Source organism: Nelumbo nucifera, chromosome 8 (genome assembly GCF_055504915.1).
Source record: "Nelumbo nucifera cultivar China Antique chromosome 8, China Antique-T2T, whole genome shotgun sequence".
Classification (NCBI taxonomy): Eukaryota; Viridiplantae; Streptophyta; class Magnoliopsida; order Proteales; family Nelumbonaceae; genus Nelumbo; species Nelumbo nucifera.
Window position 1 is genome coordinate 55745330 of NC_142656.1, and position 23820 is coordinate 55769149.

Consider the following 23820-nt stretch of genomic DNA (forward strand, 5'->3'; position numbering starts at 1 on the left):
GCCTGGTCTAGTAATGGTTAGGTAGTTCAGTTTACCCACAAGTCGTCGATATCTGCCAGGGTCTTCAAACACTTCACCCATATCACTGCTTAGCCTGGTATTTGTGTCCATAGGTGTTTCAGTTGATTTAGCACCCAACAAGCCGGTTTCTTCCAGCAAATCAAGCAAATATTTCCTCTAGCACAGATTAATACCATACTTGGATCTTGCTACCTCTATCCCCAAGAAATATTTCAGTTTACCACGATTCTTTGTCTGAAAATGATCCTGCAAATAAGTCTTCAGCCTGTCAATGCCCATGTTATCATTCCCAGTAATAACAATATCATCTACATACACCACCAACAGTATTTTTCCTCCCGGAGAGTCGTGACTAAATACAGAATGATCAACTTTGCACTGTTTCATACCAAACTTCTTTACTACCTCACTGAACCTACCAAACCATGCTCGAGGAGACTGTTTAAGCCCATATATAGCCTTCCTTAGTCTGCACACCTTACCATCCTCCCCCTGAGCAACAAACCCTGGAGGTTGCTCCATATAGACCTCTTCGAGTAAGTCACCATGCAAAAAGGCATTCTTGATATCAAGCTGATGTAGCGGCCAATCATACATGGCTGCAAGAGATGTCACAACACGAACTGACCCTATCTTAGCAACTGGTGAGAAGGTCTCTATGTAGTCAATACCATAGGTTTGGGAGTACCCTTTTGCAACCAATCGCGCTTTCAGGTGTTCAACACTACCATCAGGCAGATACATAACCGTATAAACCCATTTACAACCAACAGCTTGCTTCCCAGGAGGAAGAGCAATGAGGTCCCAAGTATGATTATGATGAAGGGCAGAGAGTTCTTCCATCGCTCACCACCCTAGAGAGGCAAGGGCTTCCTGGACATCCTTAGGGACAACAACTAATGATAACAGGGTGACAAACTGGCGATGGGAGGCGGAAAGATGAGTAAGTGAAACATAATTAGAAATAGGATGAAGGGTGCAAATGCGTTTACCTTTCCGTAAGGCAATGGGGAGATCAAGCTCAGATGCTGAGTGCGGGTCTGGTGTCGGATCTGTCGACGGAGATGTAGCCGGAGGAGTAGTAGCTGGTATGTGTAGGCGATGTGTATACACATGATGGATGGGTAGGCGTTCAACAGGTGGTGGCACCGGAGGCAAGGGTTTGGTCAAGACTGGAACAAGGGGAAGAGGGACGGCAACGGGAAGTGGAAGAGGAGGAGGTGATGAGGAGGATGAAGCATCACCGAACCCCAAAAAGAACGAAGTAGACTCAAAGAAGGTGACATCAGCACACACAAAGAACCGTCGAGAACTAGGATGGTAACACCTATACCCTTTCTGGGTCCGAGAATAGCCAAGGAAGATGCACTTAAGAGAACGGGCATCGAACTTGTCACTCCCCGGACCCAGATTATGGACGAAGCAGACACACCCAATACCCTAGGCGTAAGAGGAAACGGAGACAAAGCAGGAAACAAGACCGTAAACGGAGAATGACCATCAAGGATGAACGTGGGCATCCGATTAATCAGAAAGCAAGAGGTAAAGGGAACACGATGGTGTTTCCCAAACTGACACGACTCACAATCCAAAACAGAAAGCTGACTCAAAGACGAAACCAAGGACTTCAAAACTTTTAGCGACGGATGACCAAATCGCCAGTGCCACTGGAGAGGAGAAAGGGATGACTGGAGAACTGTTGAAGTTCTGCCACCACCGTTAAGATAATACAGTCCACCAGCTTCATGCCCTCCACCAATCTTCATTCCCGTCTTGAGATCCCGAAAAACACACATAGAAGGATAAAAAGTAATGGAGCAGTTAAGTGATTTGGTCAGCTTACTAACAGACATAAGATTAAAAGGCAATTTAAGAACATACAAAACTGAGGAGAGGGATACAGGGTCTAGGTCAACATTACTACCACCACCACAAATTGAGGATGTGGAACCATTAGCAAGGGTGACAGATTGTGATGTTGAGAAATGAGATAAGGAATAAAACACACCTGGAGTTCCAGTCATGTGATCGGAGGCTCCAGAGTCAATGATCCGGGGATTGGGTGTGGATGTCAACATTACACCTTGCACCATTCAGCCACCTACAGTAGCCCCTACACCATTCGGCCACCTACAGCAGCCCTTACACCATTTGGTCACTGTAAACACAGCCTGTTCTTGGAATTTTTTCCAAGAACCAGAGCAACAACCAACCTAGTTCTCTAGGTTCTGATCAGTCCTCGCAGGTTTTTGAAGATTTTCAACCCAGAAATACCAACAGCACAAAGAGAAGAGATAACCAACCATCTTTTGAGAGCTTCAGCCAACCATTCACTGTTGAAGTCGTTTTCTTAAGGAAGGAGGTTCTGCGCACCAGAGAGAAAGAAGAGCTGAGATGTTTCAGGCCTAGGACGAACCCGTTTTCTCCATTGACAGCCCAGAAAAGAAAAGGAGGAAGCACGAACTGAAGTTGTCACGAACTGAAGCAGGTCACGAACCCTGCTCTGATACTATGTTTTGATTGCTGCTACAGTAGTCCGAACCAGTAAGGAGAAGAAGAAAGAGAAGGAGAAGAAGAAGAGAAGAAGAAGAAATGAAAGAACTGTCGAACCTGATAGACTAAACCCTATCAGTCGACCTCTTAATAGTGATTAGGCTCTAATTAATTGTACAAAGACTAAACTGCCCCCACTTAAGTATGGGACAGAGAGTCTCTAATAAGACTGCCACATAAGCACATAACTTAACAAAGGTGAGTTGACTAATCTACTCTTATTCGGCTAACTCTAACACAAATAATGAAAATGCTCTCAAATTTCAAACAATATGTTGTGTACAGTTAAGGTAAGGAATACTAGATGCATTTTAGCATGAACTTGATACATATAATCTGGGGACTCATCATTGTATTCTAACTTTAATCAAAGCTACATTGGCTAACCTTCTTGTTTATTACTTCATTACTTGTCCATTGTTTAAATTCTAGTCAAAATAGCAGGAAAGTTGGAGAAGATGAGGCGGGGCTTCCCTATGGGAACCAGGAGACGAAAAGAAAGGCCATTTGCTGAAATGGGAGCAGGTTTGCAGACCAAAGGACAAAGGGGGGCTTAGGATAGGGAACTTGGTCCAGAAAAATATAACTCTCCTAGGAATGGTTTTGGAGATTTCCCTTGGAAGAAAAAAGGCTTTGGTACAAGGTGATTGAAACTTGAAAGTATACATGGGTGGTCGGACAATGGATGGAATGCAAAAGTAGCCCCTAATGCATTATCAACATCTCCCTAGAAAGCAATTCACAGAACTGTTGTTAGTGGTAAAGGTATGTTAGACATTTTACCTTCTCAGTTAGACATAACAGTTAATGTATTTTACAGGGGAGGTCTTAGTCCATTTTGAAAAGAGAGGGAAGGTCTCAGTATTTAGGAGAAACATCAAGGGAGGTTTTAAGTCTTTTACCCAACTCATTACTCATTTTTTAAAACTTGTATTATGTAAAGACTGGCCTAAAACAACAAATATTGTACAACATAACACCAATTAGTATTTTTTTTTGATAAATAACAACTTCAGCAATTTTATTAAAATATCACAAGAATAGTTACAGTAAGGAAGACAAACACTCTTATCTTCCAAAAACAACTTAAGTCCTCAAAGAAAGAAAAGGAAAAAAAGAAACAATTTAGTTACAACTTAGCCCAAAACATTGCATCCCTTTCTATCGCCTGTTTAGCTAGCCCATCAGCTATAGAGTTAGCTGATCTTTTAACCCAACTCATCCTGATTTCCATTTCCCGCACCAGCCACTTGAACTTTCTTTTCTCATTGCTGTACTTCCATAATCCACAGTTGTCTTTCCTCAGCCACCCTATCACCACCTCCGAGTCCCCTTCAATTATGAGTTTTCTGACGTCCATCTCCTTAGCTTTCTGAACTCCTTCCATAACTGCTAAGATCTCAGCTCTAAGAGAATCCCCCAATCCAATTGGACCTGAGAACATGGCTGAAATAACTCCGTCTCAGCCCTAAAAACACCCCCAATCCCTGAATGTCCAGGAATCCCCCTACAACTCCCATCAAAGTTCAAAATCTAGCAGGTGGGGGTGTCCAAGACACCTTCACAACTGATTTGGACTTCATACAGCTTGCAATCTCACCCCACTTCCTCAACATGTCATCCACTGTGTAATTTGTGAATAGCTCTAGAGATTTCAGCCACTGTACAGCCCTGATATGGATCACAACCCTCAATTCTTCAGCCCCTCTCTCTTCATCTGAAAAGATTCTAAAATTTCTTTCCTCCCATAAAGACCAGCATACTGCAGCCCTCAGTCCTCTCCACATAGTCCTTCCCCTTTTCACGCGCCACCTGAACAAAGAAGGAGAAAAAAGGCTCTGCAAATATGAAGGAGGGTTCCACTTGTGCCCAAAGAGAGAAAAAGCCCATTCCCAAATTGACTTTGCAAATTGGCACGACACTAGTAAGTGAAAACCAGTCTCCCCATCCGCTTTGCATAGAACACACCAATGAGGTGATAAGCATGTATTGATTATCTTCTTTTGAAGCAAATCACCAATATTGAATCTTTCCAGATAGGCTTCCCAACAAAAACTACAAACCCTAGGAGGAATTCGTCTACACCAAACCTCATTAACTAGGAAAGGGGGGGGGGGGGTTGCAGGACTGGTTCACTAACATAAGACTTTGAAAAAGGAAGCACAAGAAAAAGTGCCCGTGGGGGTCGGGGTCCAAGTTCTAGAGTCCACCTTAGAGGGGTCAATGAAGACATTATCAAGAAGGTAAAGGAGGCTTAAGACACTGTGGAGGTCAGAGTACCTCACAGCCCTCCTCAATCTCAAGTTCCACCCAAACCCAGAACATGAGGAGGAAGGGGTGATGAAAAAAGAAGTTGGCTTATTTTTAAACTTAGAGAAGGCATACAAGGAAGGAAACTGGTCCTTAAGTAGAACATTCCCCACCCAAGTTTGTTTCCAGAATTTTATGCAAGTGCCAGAATTCAAATCATACCTGACAAGTGGGAAGAAGACTGGAAGCAAATCATGAATGGCTTTCCAAGGTGAATTTCTTGTGGACCTTGCTCTGATTCCAACATCCCATCCATTTTGCTCCATCCCATGTATGCTTGCCACTATTCTAGCCCATAGCTTCTCCTGCTCCAAAGGAAAACTCCACAACCACTTTCCCAAGAGGGTCGAGTTCCTTTTCCGGATATTCCCGAGCCCCAAACCTCCACAAGCTTTACTCCTGGTCACCATTTTCTAGCTTAACTCTATGGTCCCTCTTCTCTTCTCCCGGCTCCCAAAGGAAATCTCTCATTAATCTCTCCAACCTATTGGAAACATTCACTGGAATTTTCTACACTGAAAGGAAATAAATGGGTAAGTTTGCTAGCGTGGCCTTGATCAGTGTAGTCCTTCCACCAAGGGAGAGATAATTCTTTTTTCCAAGAAGCAAGCCTTTTTTCAAATCTCTCCACCACCAGGCTCCAAAAACTCTCTCTTGGGATTATCACCTAGGGGCAAACCTAAATAACTCAAAGGCCAAATTGAGACTTCACACTCAAGCACTTCTGCATTCTCCCTAACCTCTCCCTCCTCCATATTCACACCCACTAAACAACTCTTCCCGAAGTTCACTTTTAGGTTTGACATTTACTCAAAAAGTTGAATCACTAATTTCAAATTCCTGATGAACCTCACATTACCTCCTTCACAAAACAAGATCGTATCATTAGCAAACTGTAAGTGAGTGGGATGTCCTCCCTACCAACCCTTCATCCTTTAATGAGGCCCCTAGAGTCTGCTCTATGAATCAACCTTCCCAGCACATCAGCAACAAGTAAGAACAGAAAAGGAGATAGGGGGTCACTCTGTCTTATACCCCTAGTGGCTGGGAAAAAATCTACCACTGTCCCATTTACTAGTATTGCGTAATGACAGTTCCAAACACACCCCATGATCCATTTACACCATCTAGCTCCAAACCCCAATTTGGTCATGACTTTCCTCAAAAATTCCTAACCCACCATGTCATATGCCTTCTCCAAATCCAATTTACAAACCACCCCCTTCTTTTTATCCTTCTTGAAACTCTCCACACTCATTGGCAATGAGAATTTGATCTGTAATCTTACACTCTCATGACTTTCCTAAAATATTCCCAATCTACCATGTCATATGCCTTCTCCAAATCCAATTTACAAACCACCCCCTTCTTTTTATCCTTCTTGAAACTCTCCACACTCTCATTGACAATGAGGATTTGATCTGTAATCTGTCTTCCACTCGCAAAGGCACCCTGATTTTGTTCAATTAAGTCTAGCAATACCTTCTTCAGTCTCAAAGATAACACCTTTGCAATGATCTTGTACAGGCTATTGACCAGACTAATTGGCCTAAAGTCCCTTGGGTGTAAGGCTTTTTTCTTTTTGGGAATTAGAGCAATGAAAGTGGAGTTCACCCCCGGATTAATAATTCCTCTGCTATGAAACTCCTCAAAAACCCGTAGAAGGCCCTCTTTCAGAAAATCCCAACAATCCTAATAGAAAGCCATTATAAAACCATCCGGCCCTGGAGCTTTTGTTCTATCCATAGAAAATACAACTTCCTTAATCTCTTCCAAGTCAAACCCCCTCTCCAAACTTCTTTTGTTATCCCCCCCCCCTCCCTACATCTAGCCAGTCCAATCCTTCCACCCACACTCTTCCACTTACAAGCCTTCTTAGAATGGATTTAGAATGTTCTACACATGCCCTAGCTATCTCCTCTTGTTAACTCAATTCCATCCACAACCAGTTTGGAAATGAAATTTCTCCTTCTCTGTCCTTCTGCCAAAGAGTGAAAGTACCTAGTATTTTTGTCCCCCTCTTGCAACCATTTACACCTAGATTTTTGCCTCCATCTAACTTCCTCCTTATGTAGGCAGTCCTCTATCTGTCTTCTCAAGTCTCTTCTTAGTTCATTGTCCCCCTCTCCAAATTCTCCCCTTTCTTCTTTGAAATCAAGGCTTTTAATTTTGTCCATCCAAGTTCTCTTCCTTTCTTTGAAATCAAGGCTTTTAGAAATTGTAGCTTCTTATGAAATCTCATCCCCTCCCATTCCACCACTGGGTTACACTCATTCCACCACTCCCTTACCCTATTTGTAAACCCAGGATGGAGTAACCACATATTTTCAAATCTAAAAGGAGCAGGTCCTCCACTCCTCTCTTCCTTGCAAATCACTATGGGCCAATGATCCGAGGTCACCCTAGGTAGGGCTCTAGATGCCAAGTTCCCCCAGTGTTCTTCCCAATCCAAAGAAAACAAGAACCTATCCAACTTAGAGCAAATGGGTCTAGATTGGAGATTTGACCAAGTAAAAGTCTTCTAGACTAGAGGTATCTCCTTAAGCTAAAAGACATCCACAACCCTGTTAAACTTCCTCATGCTAGTTGTCACCCTCTGATTGGTCTTATTTGTTTCCTCTGAGTATCTAATCACATTGAAGTCTCCACCCACACACCAAGGCCCACCCCACAGTCCTCTTACATCAGCCAATTCCGCCCACAATTCCTTTCTCTCTCTATAATCATTTGGCCCATAAACATTTGTGAGCACCCACACATATCCATCCTCTTGTTGTTTGAACTTCATGGAAATTGAGAATTTTCCAATCAGTTCCTCCAATCCCTCTACCACATCCCTCTTCCACATAGTCACTATCCCCCTTGAAGCACCCCAAGAGGGAGATGCTACCCAACTGATCCCCCTCGCTTTCCATACACTCTTGCCCATCTATCATTAAACTTCATCCTCTTGGACTCCTATAACATTACGATGTCTGGGTCATACCTCTTTATTACCTCTTTTATTGTTGTTGTTTTCCTTGCACTTCCTATTCCCCTCACATTCCAGCTTAGTATCTTCATTTTCACTCTTTCCTTAATTCCCTTCTACACCTACCCACTACTTTCCCCCTTTCCTCCTATCCCCTTTGCCCCAAACTTCTTACCACCTTCCACATCTCTTTTCAATCTCTCAACTTCACTCAATTTTCTCTTTTTTGTTTTGACCTCTCTCCTCCTCTTCTGTAACCCCTCCTTCAGCACATTCAGATCTTCTAATCTACATCCCAACTGACCTTCCTCACACATTCAGATCCTCTTGCGTAGGTTCCTCCCCCACTGACCTTCCTCACACATTCCTTTTCGGCCCTATCTTCCTCTCCTCTGATTCCTCCCCTCCTCTCTCCTCTCCATCCCTCACCCTTACCACATTTCCTCCCTCCTCCATTGTGTACTCCACATTATCCTTTCCTTCCCTGCCTTCCTGTTCTTCCCTTCTCTCCAGTGCACCCTCCCCTCTTCACCCTTTCTCCATATTACATTTCCTTCAACCTCTTTGAATACCCTCTCAATAATTGCCCACACTCTCTTTTCTATATCTCGCTTCCCGCTCCTCTCCGTTGTTCTTCACCTCCCTTTCCAACACCTCCGAAACGCCACCCTCTTGATTGACTGCACATACATGGGCATCAAGGCATGGATCGGAAGCAGAATCCAGAACAAAAGACATAGAAAAAGCATTAGTAACAAGATCCGAATTCACTTGATTACCTGGGTGTGAGAGGGAAAGTGGATTAGGATTGTTCCCGGCCTCCCTTTCTAGTTCCCGAGGTTGGTCAATATCTGTCTCCCCGGGTTGGTGGAGAGTCCTTTTGTCCTTTGGTCAACATGGTGAACTCTTCTATGTACTACTTCACCCCTGATTGGTATGTTCCAGCTCTACTTCAGGTTCTACTGGTTCGCCCTTTCATTTGTGCCTTGCACAATCCGAGGTCTTGGGTATAGGTTTTCCCGCTTCAGATCTTCAGTTTTGCTTGTTTCATGGGGTCCCAAGCTTCTTGCTTCCTCTGTCTGACCTTCCTGGCCTCCTCTTACACACCTCTCGTCCTCCTCTGAGTCGTCCCGGAATATATTCGCAATGTCCCACTCTCCCCTGTCATCTGTACCGTAATCATATTCTTCACCCAAACTACCGATACTGGTGCCATCCTCTACCCCTTCATCTGATTCATCTTCATCGCCACTGCACATCATCCAACCTTCATCCGCCTCCTCTCTCTCTTCGGCTCTCTCCCTAGAGTATCGTGGGTTTGGCCTCTTTGAAAGTTGCCGACCGGAGCTCCCCTCTTCCCTGTTCCAGCAAGGGATCCACTATAGATCTCCTGACCTATTTGTGCACTGCTGCTAGTAAGTTTTCCAACCCTCCTCTCTCTTTCGGGACAATGATAGACCGACACCAGCATCTATCATCGTTCGTGGTAACCTCCCCTTACCCCGACCCACGTGGCCATTTAAGTTGTCACGTGGGTCACTTAAAAAAGGCCTTGGTTTACTCATCGGCCCACCCAACCCTCCTATCACCTCGACCGGCTCGAACTGAGCCAGTCTACCCCCTGGTCCATTCGGGTTCCTTGCCATGTCAGCATAACTTAATGAGCCCGCTTTAAGTTTATTTCTTTCAAAATTTTTTGAATTAATTTCCTTAAACAATAGGCCTATCGTTTGGGCTGCCCCAGCCGGCCCATAATCCTTCCTTTAATGTCCACCTGCACCCCTTTCTCACCGCCCACTTTCTTCCTTCCACGTGTCCACCACCTCGCTGACTCATCATCTTCAACCTTAGATCCTCCTCCCCACAACGCCTGTTCAAGTTCCGCAGCTACCCAGACTTTGTACCACATATCATCCGAACAAACCTCAAAAAACCTCAGCATATTCTCATGTTTGATGCATGTCACTTGTACCTCGACAGCGACCAAGTTCCGTTTATCAGCCTCCACCAAGACTCCTCCTAGACTCTATACAATGTGTTCGAGAACAGAGTCGCGCCAAAGGTGGAATGGGAGACCTACAAGTTTCAACCTAACACACCCATCTTGGATTGCAACTTCATTGCAGATGGGGCTCCAGTTCTGGACCTGTATAAGGCCCCCATCCACTGCTACAGCTTTAAAGCTCAGTTCCTGATCGCCCACATCCAACACAGCCTTCGTATCTGCAAATGGAACCAGTGTTGGTTCATCTCCAACACCTATCTCACCAGCAACAACCTCCAGGACCTTCTTCCAGTCTTTCACTTTTTTATCAGCCACTAGAACCATTCTTTTCTTCCAAGCATCCTTCCCTGCTCCCACCAGAATACATCGATGTATAGATGAACAAGCCACCATCACTTCAGGCGTCTGAAGGTTTTGGACTTCTGCACTTTCAGTAGTTCCAAATGACGCTGACTCCTCCTGTCTCCGCCCCTGGTCTTTGAAGTTTTGGCCAGTTGCCTCCACTCCTTCTATCTTTCTAGTTTCCAATGCTTCAAGAAAGGACAGCAGCACCTTCACAAAGACCTTCCATCCTTTCTGCATTCTCCCTTCCAGTACACAGAGCATCTGTTTTCCAGATGTTCCAAAGAGCTCCTCCACTGTGATGAACCACACCTTCCAATTTCTCTTCATTTCTATTACATACTTCTTGCCTAGAACTGACATTGAGTTTCTCCATCCATTCACCTTGCCAGAGTTGATAGCCCCATCTACAAATCCTTTCATCCATACGATGACTTCATTTAGAACCAGTACTATCGCCCTGTTGTTCTCTCTTATCTTTAGTGCTTCCTTACCTCTTACCCATTCCTCTTCAAACTTGAAGGTCTTAGCTTCAATCGACACCTCAGCTCTCCATCTTCCTACAGATCTGAATCCTCTCTCCCCCTCCATCTTCCACTTCTAATTTATAACCATTAATTTCATTATACGCAGCTGTCATGCAGTGTAGTGCAGAGATTTGCAGGAGCCATTTCCGGTAGTCTATTGTTGCTCATATCAAGGAATACTCCACTAATACCATTGAATAGGCCAATGATTTTGAGAGATGTCATTCACTTCCATTATCTTTCCCCTCAAGCTCACTATTGTTGCTCAAGCTTCAGTCTCACTGCCTTAACACACATACTCTATAAAGCATTATTTCTTTCTTGCACAACACCAATTAGTATACTTACCAAAAAAATACCATTAGTATGGCTATTATGAAGGCTTTTACCAAGTCAATGTTTTGGAGAACTGGTCATTTCAAAACCCAGTTTTGGGATTGGGTTGCAGTTCAACAGAGGTCATAGGAGTCAGGACACTAAATGGAACTTTATTAGCACTAGCCATTGTAGCTACTATATATAAGGAAACAACAAAACAAATACACACACAAATATCCATATCTTTATTGAGGTGCATAGGTGCAAAGATGTGCTTCACCAACTGCACTTACATTAGTCTAGATAAGCTGAGCTTCAGAGCCTTGCCACTTGTGTTTTGCCTTTGATAACTACCAACAACATGTTGCAACAATTTCATAGTCATGTATTGTTACAAAATATGCAAATGAAGACAATATTTACACTTATTACAAAATTTCACATCATGTTTCTCCAAATGGCTCAATCCATTTAATACTTAGACAACAATGTAACAATAACAATGAGGAAAATAAGTTCCAATCACATGCAAAGAGATATCAGGAAAATATTAGATATGGAAATATTGAGACGACATTCTTGAAGCATGCAAAGGATACTGAAAAACATAAGGACCAGTTTCAATTGACATTCTTGAAGCTTCATTGTGGCCCTTTGTCAAGTTCTTGAATACAGCCTTAGCCTGCTGTTTATAAAATTCAGCATCATTTAGATCACGGCCATCATCTAGTCCCTCAGCCAGTGGAAGGCCATCAGTAACACGAGCTACCATAGTCAACTTCACCATCTTCACTCTATAGCGTATGTCTACAAAGACGAAAATCTTATATGCATCAAAATCTATAGAATAAAAAACAAACCACTTACTTTTCAGAAGAAAAAACACCTGACAGCATCAGTTCATAACCAAGAAATTCATTTCATAACCAAATTATCTTGCTATGGAAATTGCAACAGAAATAAAGAATAAAAGAAATACCAGAGATTTTCACTTCAAATTTTGGCCTTTAAAACTACATACCAGGAGTATGAATATGTTCACAGACCTGATGATAATATGATAGTTTCGGGACTATCAACCTCAAATCCTCAGTGTTACCTGGCAACATGCAAGTCCAATTAGATACCATTCATCTGAAATTCCAACTGCTTCAAAGAACTTGAAAGGAATTCTATCATCCAAATACATTTGCAAACTTCACAACCATGAAGTCATTACAAGGAAATAGGTAAGATGACTAATCACAACAGAGTTATGAAGTTATTAAGTTAAATTGTCACTGAAGTCATCACCATCCAAGCCTTATCCCAACTATATAGGGTCAGCTGCATGAATCCTGTTTTGCCATTCCATTCTGTTTAATGCTATATCCATTGTTAAATTATTGGCACCAAAATCATTGCTCACTACTTCTGCCCATGTCCTTTTTGGTTTAAACAGAATAACTGAAGTAGATCTAAGATTTCAATTTAGTTTCAAGTATGAGGTTTATTAGATCTACAGCACAAGTTTACAACCATTTCCCTGTTCACTAATTTGTGAGACCTTGTTGCTTGGATCTATCCTTAATTAGTGTGTTTCCACTTGAAGCCTTAGTAAATACTTGTGTAAGATTCAATTCAGGATAAGCCCAAGCTTTGTCTTCAGCCACGGCTGATTACATGGTTATGGTATTTTGGAAGTAAAGGGCTGTAAACATTGTTTTTTTTTTTTTACTGTAAGGTAAAGTAATTTCATTATTAATCTTAAAACCATACAACTATGTAAACCCCTGTACAAAGAGAACCTGTACAAGAGGAAAGAAACCAGTATACCCAGAATCAGCCCCAAACCAAAAAGACTATAAACTCCTTACAAAAAGGAAACCATGATAAAAAAAAAATATGAATGTCTATTTTTTAATAGAGGGTGATTTGCCAGCGGCCAGCCAGGAATGCACCATTCCCAAAATCCTTCTAAACACCTCTGCTTTTGCACTTTGTCTCTCTTCAAATATTCTGCTGTTTCTTTTGCACCACACTGCCCAAAAGACTGTTGAAGGGAGGAAGTTCCAAGCTAATTTTCCATCCTGCTTAATCCACTTGCATACCAAGCTCCGATGAATCCCTTCACATCAGCCGGGAAACATATATTAATCCCAAACAAATCCAACAGTCTTATCCAAATCCAGTAAGTGGAATCACAATGTAGTAACAAATGGCTAGAAGATTCCACACTTCCATTGCATAGTGTGCAAGCCATATTCGCCACCTCTACACCTCTTATAACTAAATTGTCCTTAGTGTTAGGATCCTGTCCAGCACAGCAAACCATACAAAAAAAAAAGCCAGTTTTGACAGAACAGACCTTATCCAAATCCTGTCACTTGGAAAGGAAGAAATATCCTCCCCAACAAGATGTAAAAAGATTTTACAGAGAAGGTCCCTGATTTCTCAAATAACCACTTTCTTTTCTCTTCCCCTACTCTAGATGCTCCCGAGTCATAAAGAACCTGGAGCAGACTGACCAAAGAAGCCACCTCCCAGTCATTTAGATTCCTCTGGAATTGGGGGTTCCAAATACAAAGCCCATTTTGCCTCTCTAAGTAATCTTCCACTGTTGCACCCTTGTTTGTAGCAATCTTGAACAGGTCGGGTATTAAGACCCTTAATGGTCCATCCCCACACCAGTAATCCTTTCAGAAAAGCACTCTCTGACCATTGCCAACTTCATACTTTATACCCTTCATAAACTTTGGATGAATTTTCTGGATTTTCTTCCAAATTGAACACCTATAAGAGGATCTTACTTCTCCCACTCCCTGCTGCTGGAACCATACTTGGGCTGCACATGGAAGCGATGTAAATATTTATGCCGGTTCGGTTTTGTTGGCATTTGGAAGGGGTGTAAATCAAGATCAACGTAAAACTCCACTCTGGTTCTTTTTTGTTGGCGTTTGGATGGAGTGGAGTTTTACGTCATAAATTGATGTAAAATTTTACATCGATTATCGATGTAAACACTACATTGATAAAATCGATGTAAAACTCCACGCTTTTCAATGTAATGGTCACTTTTTTACAGTTTAATGTAAAACCTCATCGATGTACATTAATTCCAAACGGAGCCTTGGATACAATTAACCTCCTCCACAGACCATAGTTGTCAAGGCGACGCCTAGGTGGGCGCCTAGGCGACAAGGTGCCCTTGGAGGCTCGCCTCACCCAATCGCCAAGCAGTTTTGTATATTGTCTTATAAAATACTTTTATATTGTTACTTTTTTGAGATTATAATTATAAAATAGACTAAAAAAATCATTTTTTGTGTTTATAAACTAATTTCTTTTTATTATTTTCTTATTTGTTAGGGTTTAATCAACACAAACATTGCTAACTGCTGTATTAAACTCTCAAAGACTTCAGAATCTAAATCAATAAGTAAGGGAAAAACTTAAAGTTTTGTCTAATCAACACATTTCTTCCTCCACATCTTCTACTTCTTCTTCTCCTTCTTCTTCTTCTTCCACCTTTTCTTTTCTTCTTTTCCTATAACAAAAATAGGGGTTCAGTCCCCATATTTTTTGAATTTTCTTTTCTTTCTTCTTTTTCTTCTCATAAATATGTTGATTTTCTAGACTTAAACATGAAGTTTTAATTATTAAGGAAAGATGGTTATGGAACCTAGGGAACTACCCTAGGATATGTATTTTTTACTTTAAAAAATCCATAGCCTAGGCGATTAGGCGACAAGGCGCTGCCCTGTCGCCTAGCCTCGCCTTGACATCTTGAAAACTATGCCACAAACTGTCCAGTTGGTCATTGAATCTCCACAAAACAAGGTAGTGTTGACATCTTATACTGACCTGATTCCCAAATCCACATTTTCCCTTAAACAACAGACTTTGTTCCAACTCACCAGATGGCATTTTGACTCCTCCTTCCACCCCCTCCACAGGAAGTCTCTCATCTTTCTTTCTAACACAGCAGCCTTATTTGCTGAAATTGGGAGCAAAGACAAGTGATAAACAGGAAGGTAAGACGACACACTTCCAAGAGGCCAACTTTCTATCCACTTTTTCAATGATGGGCTCCCAAATGGAATTGAATTTACAATTTTCACCCAATGGCATACCCCAAGTACTTTGATAGGAGTATTCCAACTCTGCAACCCCAATCATCAGCCCAAACTTCTATGTTTATGACATTCCCAACTGCCATTATTTCACTCTTTTGGATATCAATATGTAAACCAGTGACCACCTAAAACGATCTTAAAATTGCTTTCACATTCCAGAATTTGCTCCCAAGAAGCGACACAGAAAAAATGAGTGTCATCTGCAAATTGTAGCAGAGCAATCCCCACCTCCCCATTCTCTACTTGTAAACCTGCCACTAGCCCTCCCAACCAGGCCCTCTCTACAAGCCTAGAAAGGGTGTAAACATTGTCTTTTTCAACCCACAACTATTTTGTGGTTAATTTATCTAAACTACAAACAACAGCTGCGCTTTACATTCCAAAGAAGGAGAATTTTGATAATATACATTTACCTGTCTTGCCTTTTGATGAAATAATTACCTTGTTCTCAGTGTGGATGTTCATGATCATGCATTTTGGATTCCTAAAAGCTCATCACCTTTACTTAATGAATTCACATACTATATAGCTCTCTGGCAAATGTATTTCTTCAAGCCCACTGGGTTAAATTGAAATTTGCAAGTCCTGCTAAACTGCTTCTCTTGAATAAGAAACGACATTCATAGTCCAAAACAGTTATTAAAAAACCTAGATGATTAGGATTAGGGTTGCTTGAATCAATAAATTAGGTTTTAGGAATGCCTAGATTTTGTCTGGTTGAATGCTGTGAACCAACAATTTCCCAAGTATGACAATGTATCTCACGAAATCACTGGTGATAACTCTTTTACATCCTCTACAAATTTTAAGAGAATCAAATTAGCAGGAGTGTTTCATGAATACGTAGAGATAGAAATTATCAAATCTTCTAGATTAATCCTCAATTCCATTACTTATGCTGGTGTTTATGGTGAGAAAGAAACAACAGAATTTTTTTTACTCAAAGAGCACAACTAAGGAGAAACTCATCAAGAAGATAAGATTCATGATGGCACACTGAAGTCTTGAACTGAAGGAGTTGTGGATGCCCTTTGTAGACCTGGAAGGCAGATAGATTGACACTATATTTGTTTTCTGATTGCACTGTTTTATTTTCTGGTTTTTCCAGTTTTCATGGTTCTAACTCATTGACCATGTAAAACATTTTGAGACCCCCTGAACCAATACAATTCTAATAAAATCCACTATCATTTATTAAAAATTTATGACTATAACTGCTGTAACCAACATTTGAAAAAGTTGATGTAATTGTATTCGACATTTAAGTCATCAACTTAATATCATTACCAAAATCAAAGTAAATTCATAACAGTACTTATCCGACTGCATTTTCAGGTTAGTTTTTTTAGAACATAAAACAAATTAAATCTGTCAAATCCACAAGGACCCAGCATCCTAATTATCCATACACGCACAAATCAAGAAATGGTCCAAATTTTTTATATTGATAAAAAAAGATTAAGTATTTTAATGAAATGTGATATTTTATTTATTAAAAGAAAAGATTAAGCCATTTTGCTCTTTTGATGCAACCAGACCAGCTTAGCCCCAATCTGGCTACAGCAGCTAGAGATGTCAATTAAGAGTGCAACTCATTATGGCCTGATTTGTCATTTTACATTGTTTCGGCCTTGGAACTCAGGCTAGGCTCATTCAAAATTTGACAAAAGCCCAACCCAAGCCTGCCCAACTTGCACCCCTACTGTCAACGAGTCAGGTCTACACGAAAAAACTGAACCAATTATGTCAATTCTGGTTCTGTTTGTGTCCTGATTAATAATTGGGTTGGAACCAGTTCTTGTTGCTCCAAACCGATTATATGGTGAATATCTATATCTATCTATACTATTATTAAAAGTGTGAATGAGAGCGTAAAATTTTTTGTTTGACTAAAATACCCCAATTTTTTAAGTTGGCCCCTTCTCTCATTGTAAGGACAGACATGTAATTTCAACAATCATTTTTTCTCATTCAATTCCTTCTCATTAAGCCTTATATTTAAGATACATAATAAACTCCCAATGACATTCATTGAATCCTATTCTTGACTAGAATACCCCTATTTTCGAATTTGGTCTCTCCAATTCTGAGGGTATAAAATGTAATTTGAACTACTACATTTCTCCTCATTCAATTCCCTATCATTAAGTTTTATATTTAGGGTATTAACTTCCGTTTTTCATTAACTCTTATATTAATTGGCCATATTAAAAAAAGGGAAATTGTCCAAAGCTCACCATGACTTTTCATCATTTCTCTTAAACTCACCATAACTTTTCAAAATGTCCAAGGAACCCCATATCAGTGAGTTTTTATTTTCCAAAACTCACCATCCGTTAGAGCACTGGGTGTACATTGACAAAAGTTGTCCACGGCAGCACAAATGCAATTTTCATGACCAAATTGCCCCTGAATGGCAAGTCAGCCTTATTAAACATACTTTTATGATTAAAAATGCCCTCAAGTGCCCAACTGCCTTATCTATAAGATTTGTACTCGTTGAGAGACAGTTTGCTCTCATTTTGCTGCTTGAAAGTATTCCAAGAAAGCTGAAAAATGGGTTTTGGATCGAATAATAACAGGGGTATTTCTGAAATGTTGAAAAATGGGTTGAATATGACAAAGGGTAAAATGGTAATCTCCTAACACTCTTTAGTCTGTTTAGCGTCAAGTTACTCACATGGGGTTTCCTAGACGTTTTGAAAAGTTATGGTGAGTTTAAGAGAAACTGAAAAGTCATTGTGAGTTTTAGACAATTTCCCTAGAAAAAATAAGTGTGCCAAAGAATAATTGTCTTATTGATGATAGAAATAAAATACAAATTTAAAGTCAACCCAAAATGGAGTTGTTTTCCTATTTTGTAGCAAGTCAACTATTCAACCTTTTAGGTTAAATGTGTAAACCCTTGATGTAATAATTAAATAATAATAAAAACTAAAAAGGATGAAAACAAACAAAAGTATTAAAAAAATACAAAAAAAATAATTGTAGAAGAAATTTGGGCACATCTCTAATATCATATTAAACAAAAATAAGTGTGATAAATAAGAATAAAATTATAGAAAATTTTGAAAACATATTATTTACTATCATCATCATCATAAAAAATTGTCATGTGCAAAGCACGTGTACAATTACTAGTACTACTATTAAAAGTACGAATTAGCGTGTGGAAATTTTGTTTCACTAAAATGCCCCTATTTTTGAATTTGGCCCCTCTTTAATTGTGAGGGCAGAAAATGTAATTTGAATTACAACATTAAATTTTGATTAATTCTGAAAGATTAAAGAAAAAAATGTGACCCTAACCATTTTTTGATAATTAATATGAACCTAACCATTTTTTTATAATTAATATGAACCTAACCATTGGCATTTTTCTTTTTGATAAGTCTAACCTTTGGCAGATTTTGTACAAAGAGGAAATAAATTCTTTACTCCCAATTCTAGCAATCTTCAGCCTCTTTTTCTTATCAGGCATTTCTCCTCATGCTTCAAGGTTGATCCTAAACAGAAAGGCAGTCTAGGAATTAGGAGGTTAAAGGTCATGGATGATGCTTTACTGTCCAAATAGCTGTGGAGGCATGGTGAAGAAAGAAATCAGCTTTGGCAACAGGCTATTGGGAATAAGTATGGTCACTCAGCTATGGATTGGGACTATCCCCAACAATCCTATGGTACCAGTGTTTGGAAAGGGATTATGTTGAGACTACCTAAGTTTCTGCAGCACACCAAGTTCAAATTGTGGGAATGGGAGGAGTACCAATTTCTGGAAGGACACGTGGTGTGGTGAGAAACCACCCTGCAAGGTGTATCCTTCTCCTTTTGCGATTGGCTCTGACAAGCGACCTGAATGCCACTTTTACATGGGCAAGGACTGCAAATGGGATGGCCGACATATTAGCTAAGCAGGAGGCCTATAGGAAGCAGCTGTTTTGGAATTTATTGTAATTTTTGTTCTTGGGCATTGTTATTTCTGGCTTCTGTATTTTTGGGTGACTGGACACCCAATATACAGTAACTTCTTTTTCACACATTAATATAATTAACCTTTTTCATGCTGATCAAAGAAAGAATGGGTTGTGAGCAAGTTCGTGGAGTTAATCAATGACCAAGCAGTGTGGGGCCCAAGCTTTTCCAGACATCTAAATGATTGGGAGGTTCCTTGCTTGGAGGAGTTGTTAGGCAGGCTAGCTGAGTTCAGGCTGGATCCTAGTAGCAGAGATGTTCAGGAGTGGTTGGGGGAGAAAGAAGGCCAGTTCACTACCAAATCTTGTTATCGTTTTCTGGAGGATCCCTATATCAAAATGGATTGGTCCTGGATTTGGAAATCACAAATCCCCTTCAAAGGTCATTTTCTTCATTTGGCTTGCAAGAAAGGAGAGGATTCAGACGGTGGATGCTATTGTGAGGCGGGGAATAGTGTTGGATGCTCTGTGTCCTCTTTGCAGTTTAGCATCTGAATCTGTTGATTGCCTGCTAAGTCACTGCCCCTTCACTTCATACATTTGGCACCATTTCCTTGTCCTGTTTCAGGTTTGCTTGGTCTTCCCAAGGTCTGTGCCTGAGTTTCTTTCTTCCTGGAGGGTTGGTGCATTTTCAGCAAAGGGGAAGATCATATGGAAGTGTTTACCTTTTGCTCTTTAGTGGGGGGTCCATAAAGAGAGGAATAGCAGGATTTTTTAGGCTAAATCAGAACCACTGGAGGGTAGAATAGAATCTGAAAAGATGAGCTAGTAGTGCAAGGCTGTTCACAGGGGTTCCAGATAACTTTTACTCTGATCAGTGGTCAGCCATTTTATTTTGATCTTTTGTAAAGGAGCTGAATGTAGATGTCTTGTGCATAAATTTACAGGCACAACTTTTGTACATGGTGGTGAGCAACTTGCCTGCCTATACATTTTTACACTTAATACAATTTCATTTTCATCTTGCCCGCCTATACATTTTTTACACCTTAACACAATTTCATGTTCATCTTGCCCACCTATACACTTTTTACACTTAATAAAATTTCTTTTTCCTCTCTCAAACACAAAATATTTGAGAGGTCGAGTAGTTTTCTCCTTCACAAGTAGAAGCAAGGGACCATGAGTCCATGACATTTGTCAGCCTTGTATAATGCAGCTTATCTTGCAGTTAATCAGGGTTTAAGCATAATTGATGCAGTGCTTAATGCTTTAAGCAGGATTTGGTCTTTATTATAAACCCCGGATCAGATTGGGCATACATCATCCTGGTTGAAGGTTTGAAGTCCTTACCACACAAAACCAGAGCTACTACAGGTGGGAAGGTTTCAGGGTGAAGATTGCTATTTATTTAACATTTCAATTCGTAACCCCATCTAAAAGATTTTTTATTATCAGGAAAATTAGCTAAGCTTCTAAGACACAACTAATTCTTGGTAACCAAAAAATACATGATAGAAGTGTTGTAATAAAAAGATTCAACCAAACTCATATTCCATTAAGTGGTTTCCTAAATGACCTACCATTTGGATTGTCTAGACCAACATGAATATGCACACCTAGGGAAGGGAAGACTCATAAAATTAAACCAATTCCTCTGGAAGACAGGAAGCATCTTCAGATCCCTCTAATACAAAACTGGATTGAATCATTATAGGACACAAAAGTTTCTTAGTCGAAAGAGAAAAGCACAAGGAACGAGCTCAATATGAAACAAACCATTGTCCATATACCGTGCAAAAATGCAGAAAACAATTAAAGAACAAGATGATTGAATCATCCAATGAATAATCATACAGAGAACACGAAAAATTTATAGAAAACACAAAATAGAAACCACAGAGAAAATAAGGATAAAGAAAAGAACCAATTACCACAGGGTTATTATAAAATGAGCTACGTTCCCAAATCATCTGCAGTTACAGGACAGCCTATTGAAATCAACGACGAAAAGCAATTAATTAAAGGGAATTTCAAACAAAATACAGTTTACGATACAGAATTTGCAGAAATGGGTTACTTAGATAAAACCCATTGACGAAAAACAATTGAAATTGGGAAGCTTAGGGCGCTTCCGCTCGACATGGAGGAAATCGAGAAAACCGAGAGATGTGGCAACTGTAACAAAAAAAAATGGCTCTACAATACCTCTTTTAGGAGGCAATGGAGAAGCATGATTTATGCAGAAAGGCTATTTAACTCCTTCGAACAATAATGTGAGTTTCGGAGTAGAAAGACCATAGATCCGATCTCTCTCGTCCTCTGATCGACGTATTCCTCCTCTCCGTCCCCTCCTACTTCGTTCTTGCCGTATTTGAGAGCTACTGACGGCGACCGGTGGGAAAATCTGCCGTTAGTCGATGACAATTCGATCCCCTTTGTTTGACTCTTCCTCCTCCTCTGTCTCCGCTTTTCGGTCTTTTCCTAATTTCAATCAAGTCTAAATGCAGCGAGGAGAAGGGAGAGAGTAGCAGAGCCAGAAAACATTCCGCATTGCCTACACTTAAACTCGCTAAAAAAATCCCGTCAAGTCCGCTAACCAGCCCGAAGGTCCAAATATAATTGACAGAGTCAACGGAGAAGTCAGTCGTAAGAAACAACGTCACAACTCTGCTTCTCTTTCTGATTCCCGCCTCTGTGCTCTCATTTGGGTGGACGATGGCGAGAATCAAGACTCAAGAGCAGAAACATTGGAACGAGCAGAGAGAACAGGAGCGACGAAGAGAATTGATGGAGGTAGGCATGAACCGAGCGGAATCCTGAACTTGATTGAAATTAATGACTTTCTATTCTAGAAAGAAGAAAACACGAATTTGCAACTTATTGTGTTGATAGATGAGATGACGTTGAACCGGATTAGATTACACCTATAGGAAGTTAGGAACCAACACAGGAAAGAGTGAAGTCAAACCAAAATAAAGAAGACGACGTTAAGTGCTCTGTCAGTTGATTGCGTTTGGAAAAAAAAAAAAAAAAAAACGATGGAAAAGGCTCATGGGATTTGGAAAAAAAATGCCACTATATGATTTTAGGTCGGTTCGATCGGATGCCTGGAATATGTACATTGCAAATGGGATTTGGAGGAAAAAACCAGGTTTGAAGTGCCAAAGAAAATTCAAATTGCATTTGGAATTCATAACAATGTAAAATTTTGGAAAATCCCTATATAAACGATTTGGAAAATCTTTGGCTATATTTGGTTTGAAGGAAAAAGTAGGAAAATGAAAGGAAATGTAAGAAAACCTTTATTGTATAAGTTTTCTTATGTTTCCCTTCCTTTCCCTACATTTTCCTTCAAACTAAACATAGCATTTTATTTCAACTATCTGGAAAATCCTAGAAATAATTTATGGTCTGTTTGGTTGCCGAGAAATGATAACATGAGATGGGCTGGGATGGGAAAGGATGAGATGAGAAGGAAAATTTTCTCAATTCCATTACCTTTGTTTGGTTGCTAAGACCAGTTATCCTATCAAATATGCTTCCTAGTGTTTGGTTGCTGAAAAAATTTTGTAGAATTGTTGGATTCATTCCATATTAATAAATGATCCATGTAATTTCCAATTTGACAACACATGATTTGTTTTTTGAATGTGCAAGTACATGTAGCTCACCTTCATGGAATTTACAATTGAAACCATATAGCAAGATTATGGGCAATGCCTAGAGTACCGGAACAACCAATGAACCTCTGTAATATCAAGAAAACACTCCACAGAGGTAACACAAGGCTTACGAACTTGCAATGACCATAAAACACCATCCAGGATCTGTGATAAGCGTAGAATGCTACCAGGATAGAGTACTATCTGAAACCTGTGATGAGCATAAAATGACATTACACACCTTTGACGGACACAATACGCCACCAGTACCATGCAATGAGCATAAAATAGTAGTTCATGCCATGATAAACGATGAATAAAGCCAAAGCCGGCAATATATATTCACAGGCAACTCGTGCTCCATGCAATTGTGGCTTACCACGACGAAACGTTCCAAAGATGACTTACGGAGACATTCAAACACATCAGTTAATAGAAAATCCCGACATGTGAAAGCAATCGAACCCATGAAGGGGTGTAGCCAACACATGCTATGCGAGAATCCTTAGGGAAAGGAGACTCTATTCTTAGAAGAATCTTTCTAGACACATAGCGAAACCTTAATTGAATTCGCTTGATAGATGACATGAGGATAAAGATCCCATTTCCTAATAAAGAACGGTTTCTTTTGGGATCTTCTCCTAATAGCATCATGATCCCTTCTATAAAAGGAGGGACAACCCTCCTAATAAAGAAGACAATTTTGAATACACCAATTCTGACCTTCATAGAAGATGAGGATGAGAACTGCAAAGACAAATCTGTGCTCCTTGTCCGTTAAGCGCCTAAAACACATGGAAAGAAAAAATAGAGTTCTTGATAAAAAATGGAAAAAAAAGAATGATGCAAAGAAAACACCTCTACAATGTTACCCTTGTTAGAGAATATGAAGACAATAACATGTCTCCTTGCTGTATGGGGGTCTGAAGTTGAATTTGAGGGAGGAAGGGAATGAGGTTTTCAGTGGAATAAAATACCAAACAACCTTAAATGGTGTTAATCGAGATGCAAGTGCTTATCGAAGGTCGTAAACTTCACAGAGATGAAGGATTCAGGTGGTCGAAGATCGGACCGTTGCAAGAGTG

The 23820-nt window shown here is 40.3% G+C and overlaps 1 protein-coding gene across 6 annotated transcripts in view; it reads right to left on the reverse strand.

Moving 5' to 3' along the window:
• The window catches only part of LOC104589202 (25.3 kDa vesicle transport protein SEC22-1), a 41373-nt gene extending 19450 nt beyond the window's left edge, over window positions 1–21923 (reverse strand). The window contains exons 1-4 of one of the 6 annotated variants that reach the window (XM_010247439.3): window positions 21279–21923; window positions 21005–21061; window positions 12094–12146; window positions 11647–11854 (exon numbers count right to left, since the gene is read on the reverse strand). In XM_010247439.3, coding sequence (XP_010245741.1) covers window positions 11647–11834 — 188 coding nt within the window. In that variant the 5' untranslated portion in view covers window positions 11835–11854; window positions 12094–12146; window positions 21005–21061; window positions 21279–21923. Of the gene's footprint in view, window positions 1–11646; window positions 11855–12068; window positions 12147–21004; window positions 21062–21278 lie in introns of all 6 variants that reach the window. The other 5 variants (XM_010247438.3, XM_019196300.2, XM_010247440.3 and 2 more) reach the window with 5 other exon arrangements.
• Between the last annotated feature and the right edge of the window lie 1897 nt (window positions 21924–23820).